Source organism: Aquarana catesbeiana, linkage group LG08 (genome assembly GCF_042186555.1).
Source record: "Aquarana catesbeiana isolate 2022-GZ linkage group LG08, ASM4218655v1, whole genome shotgun sequence".
Classification (NCBI taxonomy): Eukaryota; Metazoa; Chordata; class Amphibia; order Anura; family Ranidae; genus Aquarana; species Aquarana catesbeiana.
The window spans coordinates 257,055,049-257,075,741 of record NC_133331.1 but is presented as its reverse complement, the minus strand read 5'-3'; the positions used below and the strand labels follow the sequence as shown (position 1 = coordinate 257,075,741).

Here is a 20,693-nt window from a genome sequence, read left to right as displayed (position 1 = left end):
ACTTGATTGCATTGCATGACCTCCTTCCTCTTCTCCACTAATACTTCGTCTTATTCATGAACTGACCGAAAACTAGTTCAGTGATTGACAGATATAAGGAGCTCTGCATAGGCAATTTTTCAGACGCCACTGAGCAGAACACACGGCTGTAACCCCAATACCAACCCTCAGCAATCTACTGGGAACTTAATTGTTCAATCTTTGTTAGAAACATGGACATAATTTTTTGGTTATTGTGTCAATCTTCCTGTGATCTGAAACAAGTGTGCAGATAAGAAGTTCTGACTTTTTCAGTGAGCCAATTGGTCAGATTAACGGCCAGGAGTCTAAGATTTTTCAGAAGGAGCTAAAGCAGCCAATCTATATTTTTCATGATCGGTTTACTTTAAGACCCCTTTCACACTGAAGGCATTTTTCAGGCGCTTTTGGGCTAAAAATAGCGCCTGTAAAGCGCCTGAAAAACGCCTCCCCTGCAGTCAGTGTGAAAGCCTGAGGGCTTTCATACTGGGGCGCTGCGCTGGCAGGACGTTAAAAAAAAGTCCTGCAAGCAGCATCTTTGGGGTGGTGGAGGAGCCGCTCCTTCCTCTTGAAATGAATGGGCACCGCTGCTGAAGCCCCTGCACGGGCGCATTTAACCCTTTATTTGGCCACTAGTGGGGGTTAAAAGCGTCCTGCTAGCGGACGAATAGCACCCCTAAAATGTTTTACCATCAACGCCTGCCTGCCCCAGTGCAGCCTAAAGCTGAACTCTAGGAACAAAAACTTAAAATAATATATTTTTAGGGCTGCAACTAACGATTATTTCCATAATCAATTAGTTGGACAATTTTTTTCGATTAATCGGATGCATTTTTTATGCTTTTATTTATTTATTTTTTTTGGCCAATTTGCTTTTGGGCGGAGTAAAAAACCCAAACCGCTGCAAAAAGTGCACTACATGCTTTTCTGCAGCTTCTCCATTGAAGTCTGTTGAACCAAATAAGCACCGTTTTGCGTCGAAAAAAGTCCTTGACCCTTTCCAAATACATAGCAGCTGAAAAAAGCGTGAATGTGTCCCATAGGAAACCATGTTGAATGAACTGTAGTGCGTTTCTGCAAAAAGCACCAAATAATGCATAGGTGTGAACCAGGCCTAAGACGTTTAGTAGCAGCAGCATGCTTTGTTAAATATAATGCACAATACTGGTAAAAATTTACTTTTAAATGTAATTGTAATGCCTTCTATTACCTCCAGTCTATCAGCCTCTACCTTCTCTGGGTTCAGATGCTGATCTTCACTGCACATAGTCTTTAAAGTGATTTTTTTAAAACAACAAGCATGTTATACTTACCTGCTCTGTAATGGTTTTGCACAGAGCAGCCCCGATTCTCCTCTTCTGGGGTCCCCCACCAACGCTTTCGGCTCCTCCTGCCTTCAGAGTGCCCCATTAGCAAGCTGCAAAGCATAGTATATATAGTGTCCCTATAGCAAGGTAAAGAAAACTTCTGCCTTTAGAACCACTCACTTCCTGTCCAGGAGGACTACATGTCCCATGAGGCATTGCTCCTCACACATTCACAAGTTCTCAGGCACTTACTGATGTGTGGAAGATGTACTGAGCTGTATGTGTGCTGCACTATATTTCCTGATAATTAATTAAACAATTAATGTATTCTGTATGCAGGCCAACTAATCGGCTGGCTGATTAATCGATTATGAAAATATTGAAATATTCAATAGCAACTATTTTCATAATCGATTAGTTGTTGGTTAATCGATTATTTATTTCGGGGAGTCTGTGTGTGTGTATGTATGTGTGTGTATATGTGTATATATATATGTGTGTATATATGTATATATATATATATATATATATACACATACACACACACATATATACCATGTAGAAAAGTGGTGATGTAATCACTGTGTTGGACATGGTCGGTGCAACAGCAAAGCTGTCAGCAGGCTCCACCCGCTACAGGAGGGGGCGGAGACAGGACTAGTCCCCCTGCACAAGGAGAGAGATCAACAGTGATCAGTCTTTATCACAAGAAGCTCCTACACAGAGGTAAAACACACCAGGATTCAATTAACCACTTCAGTCCCAGAAGGATTTACCCACTTCCTGACCAGGCCATTTTTTGCGATACGGCACTGCGTCGCTTTAACTGACAATTACGCGGTCATGCGATGCTGTCCCCAAACAAAATTGCCATCCTTTATTTTTCACACAGTGTATCAGTTTCCAGAGGGTGGTTGACGGGGGGGGGGGTGGGAAGTGCCCACTCGCTTGCCTGTTTTAAACCTGAAAAGTCCGCGGTGCAGCCCCATTTACTTGAATAGGTCTTGTTCAGCGGCGGAATTGCCCACCGAATGCAACAGGAGGTATCATTTTGCAGCGGTATGTGTCCAACGGCCTTTGTTTACTATCTCCTATGTGAACAAACTCTAAATGAGCTTTGAGTAGGCTTCAGCACCACTGCTGGATCCCACCCAGCCCATTTTCCGTTGGAGCCTACAAGTGTTACAAATGCAATGTAAATGTTTACACACTGCTCTTCATGAAACTGACCTTCATGTGTAAAAGGTCTAAATGAGATCCCTTGTGAGAGAGGTGTAAACAGCCACTGCGTTTCTCTTTCTAAAAATGCAGATAGCTTGGCTCCCATGCTGACACTTGGGCTTCAGAACTGACTATGAACAATTGTGACCTTTCTGTACTTTACACTATATACTTTGTACCTGGCCTCCTCCCTTTTTCCAAATCAGACGGCAATTGTAACAGATTTCCGGTAGAGACTTCCTTTTTGTAACGTATCTGTTGGCTTTGGTTGCACACCTTATATTGCCATGGGAGATTCACATCTAACAGTGTTTTTGCTTACTAGTGCACTCTTCATAATGTTGCCTAAGCTTCTCACTTGGTGACAGTAATAGGTTGGCGAAAGAAATCAACCTTGGTCTATGACAGGAAGGGGACATCTCCCAGACGAGGCACGGTACAGCAGTCAAGGCACGTTAGAAGACTGAACCATGCTCTACTTCAGGGCTAGACAAGTCCCAGGTGCCAGGTCACCATGGCGACTAGAAATTGCATCCTGGCGCCTGGGCTTTTGTTAGCCCATTCACTGTTGACACCAGGTGTTTCTGCATTTCAGCTTAGGGGCACGCCTGTCCACCTGGATGCAGTCTCACCGGCTCCCTTACATGCCGAACACTGGGTCCTGCCAATCGTTGGAATGAATGACAGATGAGAGATCTGTGTTGTAAATCCAATGTTTCTCAACTCTAGTCCTCAAGTACCCCCAACTGGTCAGCTTTTCAGGCTTTCCATTGTTATTATATTATTGCACAGGTGATTGATCAATTTCACTGCATTAGTAATTACCACAGCCATTTCATCTGAGGGAAATCCTGAAAACCTGGCCAGTTGGGGGTACTTGAGGACTAGAGTTGAGAAACATTGTAAACTACATGGATCTCTTTACTGACAACGGAGATGTGCTGTATTTTGTCTCCCTATAAAGCAAAACAGTACATAGTGCAGTTACATTACACTCCCTAGACACACAGGTAACCCTTTGATTGCCCCAATGTTAACCCTTTCCTACCCAGTGTCATTAGTACAGTGGTAATGCATTTTATTAGCCCTGATCACTGTATTAGTGTCACTGTTGATGTCAGTTAGCCAGTGTTTAGAATGTCCAACGTACTAAAACAGTCCCGCTATAATGACATTTTTTTTTTTTTTTTTTTTTATGGGATATATTTTATAGCAAAGTAAAAAAAAGTATATATATATTCTATCTCATAATTTATGATTTCTTGGTCATTTTTCAGAGAATATGAATGATAACACAAAAACTTTTCTTTCACTTGTGCTTAGTGTTTGGCTGAAGCCATTTATTATTAATCAACTGTTTACTCTTTTTAAATCATAATGACAACAGAAACTAGCCAAATGACCCTGATCAAAAGTTTACCCCAGTCTTTAAACTGGTTTAAACCCTTTTATAAGTGTCTTTTACCTATTGGTAAGCCTAGAATAAGGCTTACCTATAGGTAGTGGAAATATCTCCTAAACGTGCGCCGTTTAGGAGATATTTCACTTGAAGTGCGCCGATGTTGTCATCGGCGCATGCGCTGTGAAGAAATGGACCATCGTGCCGTGACTGACGGCTCCCACGCACATGCGACTCCGGCCAGTCACAGAGCCGGAGTCCGCGGCCCCGGCAGGAAGAGGGGCGCAAATGGACGCGGACTTCGTTTGCAGGTAAGTGTCACATAATGGGCTAGTATGCGATGCATACTAGCCCTTTATGCTTTTAATTTGCAGGCCTTGCGGGTAGCAAAAGAGGAAGTAAAACCCATCGGGGCCACTCCAGAACCTTCACTGTAGCCAATGACAGTTCGACTTGGCCTTGTGTTTTGGATCATATATATATAATTATATTGCAAAAAATAAAAAACCCAGTGGTGATCAAATGCCCCCCAAAAAAGCTCTATTTGTGTGAAGTAAATGATATAAATTTCATTTGTGCACAGTGTTGCATGACCACGCAATTGTCAGTTAAAATAATGCAGCACAATATAGCAAAAAAGCTTTGTTAAAAAAAAAGCCTGGCTCATAACTGTTTTAGCTGACTCCTAGGTTCAAAGCAAATTTGTCAAGCCCTGCTCTACTTCACCTAAAAAAAAAATGACAAATCCTGGTTTAGGTAGAGTTTCTCCCGAGTCTGACTGACAACTTTATAGTGCATAGTAGTGCTTCAATAAAAATTAGATTGTCTAGGAAGGCATTCACGTTGTATAGTTTTGATGGAATATAAAGAAGACTCTTCAGTCAGATGTTAGCATGTACAGCTAGATTGAAACATTTCCCGGTTTGTTTTCTTTTACAGATCAAAGGCAGAGATGCGTCACACATGCCGTGGCACAATCAACCTCGCCACGGCCAACATTTCGGTAGAGGACTCCTGTAACTTTGTGATCTCGAATGGGGGAGCCCAGACCTACCATCTAAAAGCCAGCTCAGAAGTGGAGCGCCAGAGGTGGATCACCGCTTTAGAACTGGCTAAGGCGCGGGCGGTGAAGATGCAGGCGGAGTCAGGTGAGGTGAAACGCCAACATAGATCTCCTTTACAGACCATTGCAGTCAGAAAGTTATGAAGTTAACAGATAAGTTCGGTTTCAGGAACCTTTTATATGTTCTGCCTGTTTTTAGGGTGGAACATGTAACATGTTCTCGATCCTGCAGTGTCTCGGTGATCAGAGCCTCTGTGTGACAGCAATATGGGGAGAAGTTCCCTGTACCAGCTGTCACTTATAGAAGAGCGTGTGTAAAGGTCACTTCTGTCACTTCTCACCTTTTTCTTCTGGTAATGCTAAATTCCAGGCTGTCATGCTGAGCCTTGACGATCAGTCATCAGCCCTTTGATTGCCAAGACATGTAGAACACTATTAGTTTGGACCGGCTTAGTCCAAATAAATTATTGAAAATTCAGTAAAACCTGGACTGTGATTACACTTTGTTAGTTGTGTACAGATAGTTGAAGGGTTAGAAACGCAGTCATGCTTTCTGTGTTCCAGTTTTGGAGATTTCTCCTCGCTTCAAGTACTGTTGGCAGGACAGAATAAGCAGAATAGAAAGTGATGGTTTTTTCTCTGATGGTTAGAGAGATGACAAATAAGATAAGATTTTTTATTTTATTTTATTGCTCTGTCTTCCTCTGCTTCTAATTCTAAAAAAGTGCTGCTATAGTTCTTCAGGAGTGGAGATTAAGATTATTATCCAATAATGTTCCCTGGCAGAAACCAAATATCAACTGTGACTGGTTCTCTTTTGTACGCTTTTCTGCTTTTCATTTGTTTTTACCTTATAACCTAATGCCTGCCCTCGATTCTGACAGATGATTCTGGTGATGAGAACCCTAGTTCTCAGGCGGACAAGGCAGAGATTCACAGCACACTTCGGGCTCTGTCAGGGAAGGTGGAAGATCTGGGCACGTGCAATGATCTTATTGCAAAGCACGGCACAGCTTTGCAGCGCTCTCTGAGTGAGCTGGAGAGTCTTCGCCTTCCTCAAGACAGTTCGGACAAGATCAAGCAGGTCAACGAGCGAGCGACGCTCTTCCGGATCACCTCTAATGCCATGATAAACGTGAGTGATTTAGAAGTATTGGGCTTTGTTCACATAGTGAGGTGTCATGAATAAGGGACGTGGATCATGGGTTTTTGATGTTTCCATGAGGGATGCATGATCGTGTTCTTGTATAGGACCTGTAAACTCTACCCCAATTCCCAGTCAACTTTACACATTTGAAGACCTCTGTGCCAAACTGCTTTCAAAGTGACCATAGAATGTAGATTGGTAAATAAGGTAACTGTGTTTTCATTTTTCTTCATAGGCCTGCAGAGACTTTATGACGCTTGCAGAGAGCCACAGTAAGCGCTGGCAGAGAGCTCTGCAATATGAGCGAGATCAGCGGCTGCGCCTGGAGGAGACGCTAGAGCAGTTGGCAAAGCAACACAACCACCTGGAACGGGCATTCCGGGGGGCCACTGTACTGCCAGCTGAGAGTCGCACTGGGGTCCCTAAAGGTAACAGCAGGGCTTCTATGGACAGCTTGTAGATTGCCTTTGCAGTTGGAGGTGCTTTGAGAACATGAAGCGAGTCCAGCTCAGAGGGTAGTGTGTCTGAGGAACTGGACCAGTGATTGACAACATGGGGTGAATCCTATTCAGAGGGTAGTGTGTCTGAGGAACTGGACCAGTGATTGACAACATGAGGTGAATCCTATTCAGAGGGTGGTGTGTCTGAGGAACTGGACCAGTGATTGACAACATGGGGTGAATCCTATTCAGAGGGTGGTGTGTCTGAGGAACTGGACCAGTGACTGACAACATGGGGTGAATCCTATTCAGAGGGTAGTGTGTCTGAGGAACTGGACCAGTGACTGACAACATGGGGTGAATCCTATTCAGAGGGTAGTGTGTCTGAGGAACTGGACCAGTGACTGACAACATGGGGTGAATCCTATTCAGAGGGTAGTGTGTCTGAAGAACTGGAGAGATGACTGATGTCCTGGAATGGGAATGTTTTGCAGCTAGGTGGATGTGTGATAGTTTCTATTTTGTGTTCTCCTAGACCCCTGCGGGACAGGGAAAGGAGACCTCAGTGATGAAGATGATGAGAATGAGTTCTTTGATGCTCCGGAAATCATCAGCAGTCCTTCCCAGGATGGTTTGGGGCACAAGTAAGTACGGAAAAGTTGAGAGGCTCTAGCAAACGTAAAGCTTAAAGTGACTGTAAATTATCACTTTGTATAACAAACCCATTCAGTTTAAAACTGAAATGAAAGGCAAAACATCTAAGTATAGATATAGAAAAAATGTCTTTATAGGTTTTTTTTGTAAGTGTTCATGTTTCCTCTGTTCCCAGCTGCATAAGAGCTGGGGGCAGGAAAATCAACAGCATACCTAGCTTTCCCAGTGAAAGGCTGTGCTGCTGTAGGGGGTGTCAGGACAAGTCTGATCATTGGAGGAGAGCAGGCTAAGTTCCAAGCATAGCTAGAGGACTGACCAAGGTGTGCTCTCCTGCTTGGTGTGGTCAGCTTTTAATGGGAAAGCAGAGGAACTGTCAGGAACACCAGGGATTTCACAGAAAGGAAGCGATACAAAGAGAACAGGATACTTTTGCATACAAGTACATGATACAGCAGGCACATATCAGGAATATTAAATGTTGGGGGTAACAAATACTTTAACTCCATCTTCCAAAGCATTGCCCAGTTGTGTTCTGTACAGTGCAGACATTCTCCACTATTAGATACAGATTTAGGGCCCTTTCACACTGCTCCTATATAATTTATGGCACTTTTCTGGTTCCCGGACTCCCAACATGCACCTAAGAAAAATGGACGCGTGGCCTCAAAAAGCGCACCGAAAACACAACTGTAGTGCCTTTTTTTTGTGTTTTCTATTAATTTCAATGGAGAGATGCATTTTTAGTATGCTTTTGAAAGGTGCACCAAAGATGCAGCATGCAGGACGGTAAAAGGGCCCTCTTAACTTAATTGCGTTGTATAGGACACAAGGACACATGTTCTTAGATCATGAATTATATGCAGCTACCTTCAGGTGAATGGACATTGGCTAAAAAACTTATTGGTGCCGCCCCCAGAGTGCACCATATAACCCGTGAGACTCCACTTTTCTGCATGTGTCCTTAGGTGATGGACCTGTTCTTTGGAGAATTTTGTCTTTGTCTAACCTTTTAATTTTTACTCAAGCTTCTGTCAAGGTCTGATTGCTTACTGCCCTGGGCTATCTAGCAGTTTCCAGATCTGTTACCCTCAGTGTGTACCTTGGTTACTGTATCCACTATATGGGGCAGGCCTGTAAAATGCTTGTTTGCTTTGGACACATGATCCTGCCCTTCGCACTTAGTGCAACATGTGTAGTTAGTCACAAGATGCTATACAAGTCCAGGGCTATGATCCATATTTGTGGTTCCCAGACCATTAGATGGTGGAGTGGTTGTACCAGTTCCTTCAGAAGAACAGTGTGAATGTTACTATTCAAACCTATTCACAGTCCCAGAACCAAATGGGAACATCCAAATTTTCAGGTGACCAGTCCTTGCTTCTTTCAGGCAAGGGGAATTTTTGACATCAGTAGACATATACAAGATGCCTATTTCCACTTCCCCCATTTCCCTTCACATCAACACTTTTTTTTTCTGTATTTTTACTGTGGGATCCAACTCTTTTTAAAATTTCTAACACTACAATTTGGCCTCATCCCCTGCACCCCAAGTGTTCAGCAAAGTGCTTGCCCTGATTCTGGATCTCCTACCGTCCCTTACTAAAGCATCTCTCAGCCACAATCTTGTCAGCCTAGGAGGCTGAGAACACCCCAGTTCCTTCAAACTTTTAAAAGTCTACCCTTCAGCCCTCAAACTGTCTGGAGTACTTGGATCTAATCTTGGACACAGCCCAGGCCAAAGTTTTCTTTCCTTAAGGGAGTGTTGCTTCTCTAGGGGCCCACACAAAATGGCACCTCTAAGTTCACTTCTTGAATGTTCTGGCTTTCCAATTCTGCCCAAAAATTTGGAAAGTCATCTCTGCACATGCCCTGGAAGGTGATGACAACGAATGCCAGTCTTGCAGACTGCTATGTAGTGTACAGCTCCCTAACTGTCCAGGGTACCTGGTCCCCATAGGAATTAAACTCTTCATCAACATTCTGAAACTTAGAGCCATCAGGTTGACTCCACATCACTGGACTCCCCTTCTGGAGAGTCCTAGGTGGAAACTCACATTCCAGCTCTCTCAGGTCATCCACATTCCTTGAGTTGGCAGGTGTGCTTTCTAAAGCTCTAAAGCACCAATGCAACAATCTTTCAAAAACTGTCAAAGGTGGGGAAAACTAGATGTGGACGACTTCACCTCCAGGTTCAGAAACCAGCTGAACCAATTTGTTGCAATCTCTTATCAGCTTTTCTTCAGGGAGTTGCTCATATAAATCCCCAATTCAACCTCCTGTGTCAACTTGGGATCTCAACCTGGTGCTCTCTGCACTTTAAACCCCCCCCATATTCCTTTGAGCTGATTGGAGACTTTCCTTTGCAAGACTTGCAAGGTTGCCTCCCTGGTGGCCATTACATGTGCATTTCTGAGCTGGCAACTTTTTTTTGTTACATGGTTAGTCTGGTTGAAAAAAGAAACAAGTCCTTCTAGTTCAGGGATATGCAATTAGCAGACCTCCAGCTGTTGCAAAACTACTAGTCCCATGAGGCATAGCAAGACTCTGACAGCCACAAGCATGACACCCAGAGGCAGAGGCATGATGGGACTTGTAGTTTTGCAACAGCTGGAGGTCCGCTAATTGCATATCCCTGATCTAGTTCAACGGGGGGGGGGGGATCATACAATCTTCTATGCACAATCCCATACTCACAGTTGGTCCAGAGAAAGGCAAAAAAAAAAACACATCAAAGCATGGTCCAATTTGCTCCAGCGAGGGGAAAAATTCCTTCTTGATGCCCAAAGAGGCACTCTGATGTTCAGTGACTTTACCAATTTTTGTAGTCTTTTCTTGCTTGGCATTAGAATAAGGTGGCCTCGAGACCAAAAAGCTTCCTTTTTTACATAGGGCGGTTTCTTCTTTTTCATATTGAAGCTGAACTAAATTCCCAAAAAGTAAGTTTCACTTTAACACGTCAATATTTCTACTGAAAGCGTCAGAAAGTGGACAAGGGACTCATAACTGTAACGTGTCCCTTTGTGCTGAGTCTTCTGTTTTTAGTTTTGGCTAAACATAGGCTTACTGCAGTGGAAATCTCTGTTCCGAAGCAGAATATTGCAGAAAAAGCTGGTATTATTTTTTTTCATCTATTAATAGTTTTATCTTGTCTTTGGTTGGAGTTATACTTTCTTGTCAATGTGTGAATCCATCCTTTCATCCTTTCAGAAAGGAGGATCTAAAGTGAAACCCCAGCCAAAACCTTTTGGATTGTAAAAGTTAGATCCTTAAGTTTTAATGCCCGTTAGGAAAAGCTCCCTTTTTACTGTGTCCTAGTGACTTGTGTACAGTGAAAAATATATAATTTTTTTTTTTACCTCTGCAAGAAGTTGAATAATACAATTCTATAATAAGGAAGCATTTTAATAAAATAGTGAGCCAAGTATAGGACCTTTTTATGTGTTTTGGAGAAGAGCTCTGTAGAGTAATCTGCTCCCCACTGCCAGGGAGTCTCACTCCTGTTGCTTAATTCCCTGTAACAGGCTGTAGTTAAAATATGACGATATAGAAGAAACGTGACAATTATAAATAATTTTGTCCTCACAGGCGATCTGGTAGCAACATAAGTGCAGCGAGCTGCGACATCCTGGAGGAGCAGGTAAATGTGGCAACTTTTAATCAAAGTCTGTGTCTCTTGATATTTTCTGCTATTTTTACTTTTGCTGTGCAGCTCTGATCGTGGTTGTGTTGTGTTTCAGGCATCACAAGGAAAGCGCCTAGACAGGCACATAGAGCTTGTATCAGAAAGCAGGCCAGTTTGTAAAATGTGGTCTCAAAGTTCAAGGCAACAAAGCAGGATATAAATGAGGGGTGATATTGCCACCGATATTTGTAAAAGTGCTAGGTTTGTTGCTAACGTACTTATCCTTTGCCTTGTCACAAAATTAGTAGATGACCCAAAGAAAGCATGCAGCCAGTGAAATTAGAGCTGCTAGACCACATATTTGTTCACTGACCGTCCTTGATGTTGCACGTGCAAATACAGTTCAGAAGTGGCAGATCCAGTATTTCCCATCTGACAGGTTCCTTCTGAAGGCTAAACTCCAAGCAGATACAAAAGACAAATTAATCCAATTGAGCACTTTTAATGCTACTAGTGTAAGTATCGAAATCTGACTTGGTATTGGCTATTTTTCTTCGCTATACAGCATTACTGAGAGGAAGGGGCAGTAATGGAAGCCAATCAGGTGGGCTGCATGCAAATGTGCTGAAGTTAGAAGTGAACAAAGAGATGACCTAATCAGTGTGCCGATGCTCCTTCACTGTCCAATTGCAGGCTGATGATAGGAAGGTGTAACCACTGTTCCACAAGAGTAACTACGGTTATTTCTCAAAAATTAAAAATTCAGCTGCTGACTTAAAGTAAACAGACACTTAGTAGTCTAGGAGTCTTGCGCTGTCCTCACCTGAGCTGATTCTTCACCAATCTTCCTGTCCCTGGTGCTGCCATCTTGACTGTGGGAAGCCAGCGGTGACCTCCTCTGTTTCGCAGTCAGCTCACAAATGCGCGCTTTGAGACTGGACCCGCAGCCTCCAGGGACATGTGATGTGAGCCAGGACATTGCGGGTGTGGAGGGCGGCAGGCGGGCGGAACTTCATTAGTTCTTGTCTAGATGCCTGACAGGTACCCGCTCTCAGAAAAAAAAAATGTTGAGGGGGAGGCAATGAGTGGAATGTTCACTTTTAAGAGTTCTGCAACAACTTTACCAAAGAATGTGATATTGCTCTCTTGGCTAATGTGTGAATCTAAGGCCTGGCGAGACTTAAAATGATTTCAAAGGATCACATTTTATTTTTTAAAAAGAACAAACATGTTATACTTGCCTGCTCTGTCCAATGGTTTTACACAGAGCAACCTGTGGTCCCCCCGCCGGTGCTCCTGGCTCCTCCTTCCTGCCGAGTGCCCACCATAGCAAGTCGCTTGCTATAAGGGCACTCGTGCAGGCTTTCTCCCAAGCCAGCTCTGTGTCCATAGATACAGAGTGCGGTGTGGCCCCGCCCCCTGCTCCCTTGTCACTGGTTGTGATTGACAGCAGTGGGGCCCAATGGCTCCCGCGGCTGTCTTTGAGCCAGTGAGGAGGGAGAGAGCCCCCCCCACAGTGCTCACAGCTTAAAAATCTTATTTTTACATTAAAATGTTGCCACTATATATTATTATTATATTTTTGGCTGATCTGTATACCACGGTCAGTGATAAACTGCACAGTTTCTCCAGTGCTGAGAGTTCAGGTAGGAGGAGATTTCCACTTCAGCCTTTTTTACACTCCCACATGTGTCTTGCCAATATCATGTGACTTGGCTAGCTCTGAGAACAAGTAAATATTCTCTCCAGCATAAAAGACACAAGTGAGCATGTGCAGGTTGGCTACTTTGCCTGTGTTAGCTTGCCTTCCCCAGATAGCAGGGAGGGAAGGATCTGTGCATACAGGATAAAACAGCCTTTTTACACAATGCAGAGGATTAACCCCTTAAGTTCTACAGTGAGTATAACAAGTATGCTATGCTTCATATACAGACAGATTGTTACTGTTGTGGGTTAAGTAACACTTTAATGTCATAGATGCATTTTACCTGTGTTTTCACTGAAGTTAATCTGTTACTTGATTGCTTATGGCCACCTGATCGAAAGTAGAATTGCGGAGAAGACACAGCAGAGTTAACTAAATTTAATGGCATCCTCCTCTCACATGTGGACTGCAGCAGAGGCTGATTGGTTTGTAGTGCTGGCTCCACACCTCTAAGTCAGACTGCCACTGTTCACTTGGTATATTTGCATTTAGGAATATATTCAGTGATTTAAACAACTTAAAGTGATTGTGAAGGTTTGCTTTTTATAAAATAAAAATAACAAACATGTTATACTTGCCTGCTCTGTGCAAGGGTTTTGCACCGAGCAGCCCAAATCTTTTCCTTCTGTGATGCCCCGCAGGGGCTCCTGGCTCCTTCCCTTCCCCTCCCTTTTAAAATGAAGCTGTTCCTACGCTGCAGTGTCGGCACTGCAGCTGCCTTCATTTTCACCCGTCTTGCTTCTGGGCTTGCGGGCTCCGGCTCTGTGATTGGTCGGAGCAGTGATGACGTCACTCCCACACATGCTCGTGGGAGCCGTCGTTCACGGCACAGTGCTCAGAAGGAACGGCACCCGTAGCAGTTTCTTTTAGAGCGCATGCGCCAGTGATGTCACTGGCTGCATGTAATGTACAGTATCTCACAAAAGTGAGTACACCCCTCACATTTTTGTAAATATTTTATTCTATCTTTTCATGCGACAACACTGAAGAAATGACATTTTGCTACAATGTAAAGTAGTGAGTGCACAGCTTGTATAACAGTGTAAATTTGTTGTCCCCTCAAAATAACTCAACACACAGCCATTAATGTCTAAACTGCTGGCAACAAAAGTGAGTACACCCCTAAGTGAAAATGTCCAAATTGGGCCCAATTAGCCATTTTCCCTCCCCGGTATCATGTGACTTGTTAGTGTTACAAAGTCTCAGGTGTGAATGGGGAGCAGGTGTGTTCATTTTGGTGTTATCGCTCTCACTTTTCTCATACTGGTCACTGAAAGTTTAACATGTCAACCATAAATGAAACAAAAGTTCCACATAGTGTAACGCCGCATAACAATGTGGAACTTTTGTTTCATTTATAGTTGCATCCTGTGAGCATATGAAAAGGATTCAATCTACTTATCTCTGAGTTTCCCTTCTTTGCTGTGAGTTTTCTCAGGGATAGTGTTGTCATCATCCTCCTTTGCCAACTTACACAGATGTGGATGTCCCTGCTTATTGGGGTGTTGTCACCACAAGTTTTGCTGACTCGTTGGGCTTACGCCCTGTTGAGTCCATTAGCTCTGGTAAGCCTCTCTTACGTTGGTGGTGGCTTCTCCCATTATCTTCTCCTCACCTGTCCTATTGATGTCTGAAAGTTGATATTCACTCACCTGGATTAACATCATATCCCGGTTTTTCATCTGTGGATTATATTCACAGTGTGGACTTTATTCAATATATTAATTTGTGTTTTTGAATGTACATCATTTAGAGTGTTCAATACCTTAATTTTTTCTGTAACACATACGGTCCTGTTCATTATGACCGTCTTCATTTAGCGCTGCACTGTACTTTTTTTTTTCACTTGCTAGTGTGCAGTGTATGGTCTGAGCACTGACAATGCTGACCCCCCCCCCCCCACCACCCCTTCAACCTCTGCAGCAATGTTGGCAGCACTCAGACATCTATTTCCCAAAGACAACCTCTGGATATGACGCTGAGCACGTGCACTCAACTTCTTTGGTCGACCATGGCGAGGACTGTTCTGAGTGGAACATGTCCTGTTAAACTGCTGTATGGTCTTGGCCACTGTGCTGCAGCTCAGTTTCAGGGTCTTGGCAATCTTCTTATCGCTTAGGGTCATCTTTATGTAGAGCAACAATTCTTTTTTTCAGATCCTCAGAGTTCTTGGCCATGAGATGCCATGTTGAACTTCCAGTGACCAGTATGAGAGAGTGAGAGCGATAACACCAAGTATAACACACCTGCTCCCCATTCACACCTGAGACCTTGTAACACTAACGAGTTACATGACACCGGGGAGGGAAAATGGCTAATTGGGCCCAATTTGGACATTTTCACTAAAGGGTGTACTCACTATTGTTGCCAGCAGTTTAGACATTAATGGCTGTGTGTTGTTATTTTGAGGGGACAGCAAATTTACAATGTTATACAAGCTGTACACTCACTACTTTACATTGTAGCAAAGTGTCATTTCTTCAGTGTTGTCACATGAAAAGGTATAATAAAATATTTACAAAAATGTGAGGGGTGTACTCACTTTTGTGAGATACTGTAAATATCTCCTAAATGGTACACTTTTTTTAGGAAATATTTACCTATAGGTAGACTTACCTATAGGTAAATGTCAGCAGCGGAAGTTTACATCCTCCTTTTTAAGCTGAAAAATCTTGAGTGCCGGTTCACACTGCTGTGCTGTGAATTTGTTTTGTTTTTTTTGTCCTGTGTGAGGTGCGATTTTACCGCGAATTTGCCGCAATTTTACCGCGAATTTCAGGAGTTGGTCATAGCTGTGATTGATTATCTAGCCAATGGAATCATAATGTAAAAAAAAAAAAAAAAAAAAAGGTGTTAACTTCCTGTGTACTTCCTGTTTTTTTGTGGAGAAGTAGTGTGGTGGAATTCGCACATATCTGAACCAACAATGCGATTCCAGAACGATTTACATTGATGTCTATGGAGGCTAAATTTGCAACGCAACGCTGTAAACTCGCTCAAGACTCTTTTTTTTATCGCATCGCATTCGTAGGGGAATCGCAACGCATGTATGTGAACGACAGTCATTGAAAACAATGACTTTATGGATGAGATGCGAATTTAGAATGTTTTTGACGCATCACATTCGTTATGAACTCGCATCAGTGTGAACCGGCACTGAGACTTTACAATCACTTTTATTAACTGTTTTTTATATGTTCCTTTCAGCTAAAACCTAATGCTGCGTTTAAATCCCCCTCCACAATATTAAAAGCTGGCTTACTTTTTATTTATGTGCTTCTATTTTTTTATTTTTTTGCATTTGCCCCCTTCCTTACTCTGTCTAGGTGGGGGTGATATGTTGGCTTCTGCAGCTTCCAGAAATACCCATGTCACATATACCAGGTTCCATATAGGACAGCGGTCCTGCAATATCTCACAGAGACCTCTTGTAAACCAAACATTTCAGAGCCAAATCTCAGTCTGCAAGATCTGGCGCCCCTTGATCAGGGCTCAGTACAAGACCTAGGTTGAGACACCCAGCTTCTAGTGACTCTTAAAAGAGAGATAGTGGCGTGGGACAGGGTGCGAAGTGGTGGCTTGGAGGAAGAGAATGTGAGATTAGATAGTATAATATTTTCTGAACAAACCTGCACAAGGTAAAAGGGAAATCCGGTAATACTTGTCATGAGAAGGTGCAAGGTCCACTTTAAGGATTGTTTTTAGGAATTAGCATTTGAAATTTAGCATTTGTGGGCATTCATTTTACAGATTAAAGGACACCAAAATATAGAATGCGGTATAATTTTTAGAAATATTGCTGAATACAGGTAATTGATGAAAATATACTCATTTACAATCATTTAGTGGCAAAAGTTCATGTGATGAAAAATTCAGTGCCAACACCCAAAGAATCCACATCAGTATGCAAAAGACAGCTGGCCATATAGGCCAGCCTGTTCATAAACTAATATTAAACCTGTTCATTACATGCAGTTGGTGTTGCTTTTTATTCGGTGCCTGAACAATCACTACTCTCTGCTACAGCATTCAGTGCTTGGGTGTCCAATTATCAGGCCCGAGCCCTCGTGGTGGTAGTAGGAGTGTGCATGGCCTGTGTAAAATAGTACAGGTGGTGTTGTGCCGTCAGCAAGGAATCCTTAAAGTATTTTTTTGTTCATTCATTTAGCAATAATTGTTCTTTAATCCTAGGCCCGCCTGCCTTCAGAAGACACAAGAAAGGAGAGACGCACAAGAATTCCATATAAACCCAACTATAGCCTTAACCTATGGAGTGTTATGAAGAATTGCATTGGAAAGGAGCTCAGCAAGATACCGATGCCTGTAAGTGGTGCTCGGAGGGGGATGAACATACACATCTGCCAAACCTGTGGGGAATAGAAGGGCTTGGTATGCAAATTCAAATTTCTTCTAAAGAGGGGTTTCATTGCTCCAACACCTCTCTCTGATTTTTGAGGCCAGAGTTTTGGGCCAGTATTGAGGCATTGGAGGGAACAAGCCACTCCTTTCCTCATTAGCTGGAATGAGATTTTGCATTTTGTAATACTACAAGTTTTAAGGCTCACAATCCTGTTGGATGGTAAGTATAGGTTCCTCTAGGTTCACCAGTTTTATTCCGTAAACAGTTTAGCAAGTTTTAGAAGGTGACAGGTTTATTTTAAAACTGAACTCCGGGCAATTTTTTCCCCTCCCATGCAGTGGGGCTGTGCCCACACTACATGGGTTATCTGGCCTTATACACACCAGATCCTCTGCTCCAGCAGCAAACTGTGCTCCCCACAATCCAATGGTGGACTGTTCTTGACGTCTTCACATCTAGAGCAGGTCTATGGGCGTGATGACATCAGGAATAGTCCACCACACAAGACTGCTAGGCTGTGGGGGGACAGGAGCCGCAGGGACTGCTCTGAGGTTTGGAGGACTAGGTAAGTATATCTCAGCTCTCCAATCCCGTAGACAAACACAAGCAGTTATCCCATGCAGTGTGGGCAAAGCCCCACTGCATAGGAGAAAAAAAATGACCTGGGAGTTTAGCTTTAACTATTTGAGAGTCATATGGGGCTAGCATTGCTATTTGCCTGGCTGTCATACTGACCCTCTGGCATCAAAATCCTTTGTCACTGTCTTGGTTGTCTGGGACGGATGCAGATCTTTAAAGACAGAGAAATGTCAGAAGTTCTTATCACTTAAAGTGGAACTATAGCCATAAAATTAAGTCCTGCTAGAAAACTTCAGACGGGCCCCTTTTGCGGATTCATTTATGTAAAACATTAAAAAAAAGTGTCTATACTGTTTAAAATCCAGCAATATACCATCTCACCCTGCTCTTCACATGCTCAGTTTCAATCTATTTTTCATCACTGTGCCTAAAATTGGAGTCAATGGACGTCGATCGGTTTCAGCAAAATAGCAGCCTCCAATAAAAAGGAACAGGAACAATGCTGGAGGCAATGTACTGCACACACTGATTTTGGGAGCATAATTATTAATATGGAATGAATGTTCCTTGCTAAAGAACCTTTATTTTTGCTCCAAGTTGTTGTGGGTAAAGTTCCACTTTAAAGTACTGAAGCCAGAGGCTCAGCATGACAGTCAGGCAAAACTACTATTTCCCAGAGAGGTCAGCTAAGAAATCCTCCATGTTTCTCTCAGAACTGTGTTCAAACTAAATGGCCGCTGGAGTCTGTTTGATATTTGCAAATAACTGCCATTAGTGTACAGATTTCTCACTTGTGGTACTGCATGCAAAGGTACAAAAGCTGAAGCACAATAGGGTGAAAAAGATAGGTCAAGTACCATTACTTGCCACATCATGCTTCAGCATGCTGAGGAAAACTATCTATCTGTGAATAAAGACCTATTATGGATTTGCTGCAAACAATTAAATGGTGTGTAAACCTAAGAACATATATGTAACATATTGCAGCTTACCATTCCTTAGATGTGTTGGCTAGGGTAACAGCACTCCCTCCCTGTACTCTGTATGTATAGAGAAGCAGCGTTCTCACAGGAAGTGTATTAGGAATGGAATAAACCTCCATTTCTCTTCATCTATATAACTTAGGGCTGGGGGTGTTTTCTGTAGTCCACAGAAGTGAACTGAGTAGGGCTGATAAGATATCTTGAGATAACACTGCAGAATAAACAGGACAGCACTGGATTTCTGGCAGATACAATAGGTATTTTTTGCACTTATCAAACAGATATAGTAAAATGATTTTAATTTTATATGTAACCGCTTTATTCCCCTTCAAAGACAAAATAATGAGTGCAGCATTAAAAGCAAATAACCATAAATGCTGTGTGTCCCACCTAAAGTGGATACTGCTGCAATAATCAAATCCTCAGTGAAATGTACCAGTCCTCATAAAGAGCACCTCATGAAATCCTGACAGCAATAAGTGAATAATACAAATTAAAGTGCAATGTGCTAAAAACACTCCTATAACAATCACTGAATTAGTGAACAATGTGGCAGTTCATTATATAGTAAGTGAACACATAATCTTCATTCTGATCCACTGTTGTGCATATAATCAAAAATCCTTGTGCTGACCTCCACCAGTCGTGCCCTCTCCTTAAGGCCTAATGAAAAGCATATATCCCAGAGGAAGTCACGAGGGGTGACGAAACTAGTAGGAGGGACTTGAGGGGCTGACGTACGAGGAAGTAACCAGGAAAGTTTTTTTTTTGGTGTGACGAGTGGAGGGAACCCTGCTAACCGGAGCTGCAGAGCCGGTTCTAAGGTGACACCATCATCTTCACACACAGGATGTTTGTTACAAAGGCTGTTTTTTACTTTGGAAAATGTGAGTGTATATATGTTGCACGATTGTTTAATAAATTTATAAAAAAGATCTATCGCCAGCTTTTGCTTTACATATGGGTAATGAGAGTGGAGGTCTCTGGTAAACTATCAGGAAGGAAAACTTTAAGAGGGGATCAGCTGCCAGTGTCACAATTTAAAGAAAGGAGGAACAGGAGTACTTCAGAGGATTGATTATTGTCACAAATGTAAATGCAGCCTTAAGGTGAGGGAACAACTGGTGGAGGTCAGCACAAGGATTTTTGATTTATATGCACAACAGTGGATCAGAATGAAGATCATGTGTTCACTTACTATATAATGGACTGCCACATTGTTCACTAATTCAGTGATTGTTATAGGAGTGTTTTTAGCACATTGCACTTTCATTTTTATTATTCACTTATTGCTGTCAGGATTTCTTGAGGTGCTTGTAGCACAGTGCACTTTATGAGGACTGGTACATTTCATTGAGGATTTGATTATTGCAGCAGTATCCACTTTAGGTGGGACACACAGCATTTATTGTTTACTTTTAGCACTGCACTCATTATTTTGTCTTTGATTTGCATTATCGCATGGTTGGGAAGTGTGGGGAGTGCTGGCAGCTTTTGTTATTTTTTTTTTTTTTTTTTTTTTATTTCACATAGCAGCTCACAAGGTTTTTATACATTTTTGCTTTATTCCCCTTGGTGTTTTAAAACCTGATCCTGGCAGCTATACTGGCTGGGAGTGTGTGTATTTGAAAAGCTAATTGCCGGCTTTCACATGGAAGTGAAGTCGCTCAATCACTTCCCAAACAGCAGCAACGTGCCACCCCCACGCACCTTCCCTGCGCGATTTTGTTTTTTGTTCTTTCTAACAAAGGAGGAGTTACTTTTTTAAAATACCAAAAGGGAGCAAATATGGGGATACCAGATGTGTGAGACTTATTGGGAGCCTAGCCGCATACAGGGGACCAAAATCAAATGGCCACCTTCAGGCTTTCAAAGGGCGTAACTTGCGCATTTTATTTCCTGACTACCTATCACAGTTTTGGAGGCCCTAAAATAGGGATGGTACAAACACCCCCCAAATGACCCCTTTTTGGAAAGTAGACACTTCAAGCTTTTTGCTAAAGTGCATGGTGAGTATTTTACACTATATCGACTCAAAGTGTAGTTTGTGCAGGGCTGTGCACTTTCCCTATATGGGAGTGCTGGAGTGGCGATGGGAGTGAAGGGAAGGTGAGTATAAACAGCTATGGTATTTGCTATTTAAGTTTAACATTGCTTTAAGTGAAGTTGTATGTTTGTCTGGGCCTGCTTTAAGT

The 20,693-nt window shown here is 42.6% G+C and overlaps 1 protein-coding gene across 1 annotated transcript in view; it reads left to right on the top strand.

Annotated features, from left to right (window-relative positions):
- OSBP (oxysterol binding protein) overlaps positions 1–20,693 on the top strand; it is a 62,435-nt gene that overhangs the window by 21,893 nt on the left and 19,849 nt on the right. The window contains exons 2-7 of the mRNA XM_073597073.1: positions 4,885–5,093; positions 5,893–6,143; positions 6,391–6,583; positions 7,131–7,239; positions 10,835–10,886; positions 16,768–16,899. Of these exons, the coding sequence (XP_073453174.1) occupies positions 4,885–5,093; positions 5,893–6,143; positions 6,391–6,583; positions 7,131–7,239; positions 10,835–10,886; positions 16,768–16,899 (946 nt within the window). The remainder of the gene's footprint in view (positions 1–4,884; positions 5,094–5,892; positions 6,144–6,390; positions 6,584–7,130; positions 7,240–10,834; positions 10,887–16,767; positions 16,900–20,693) is intronic.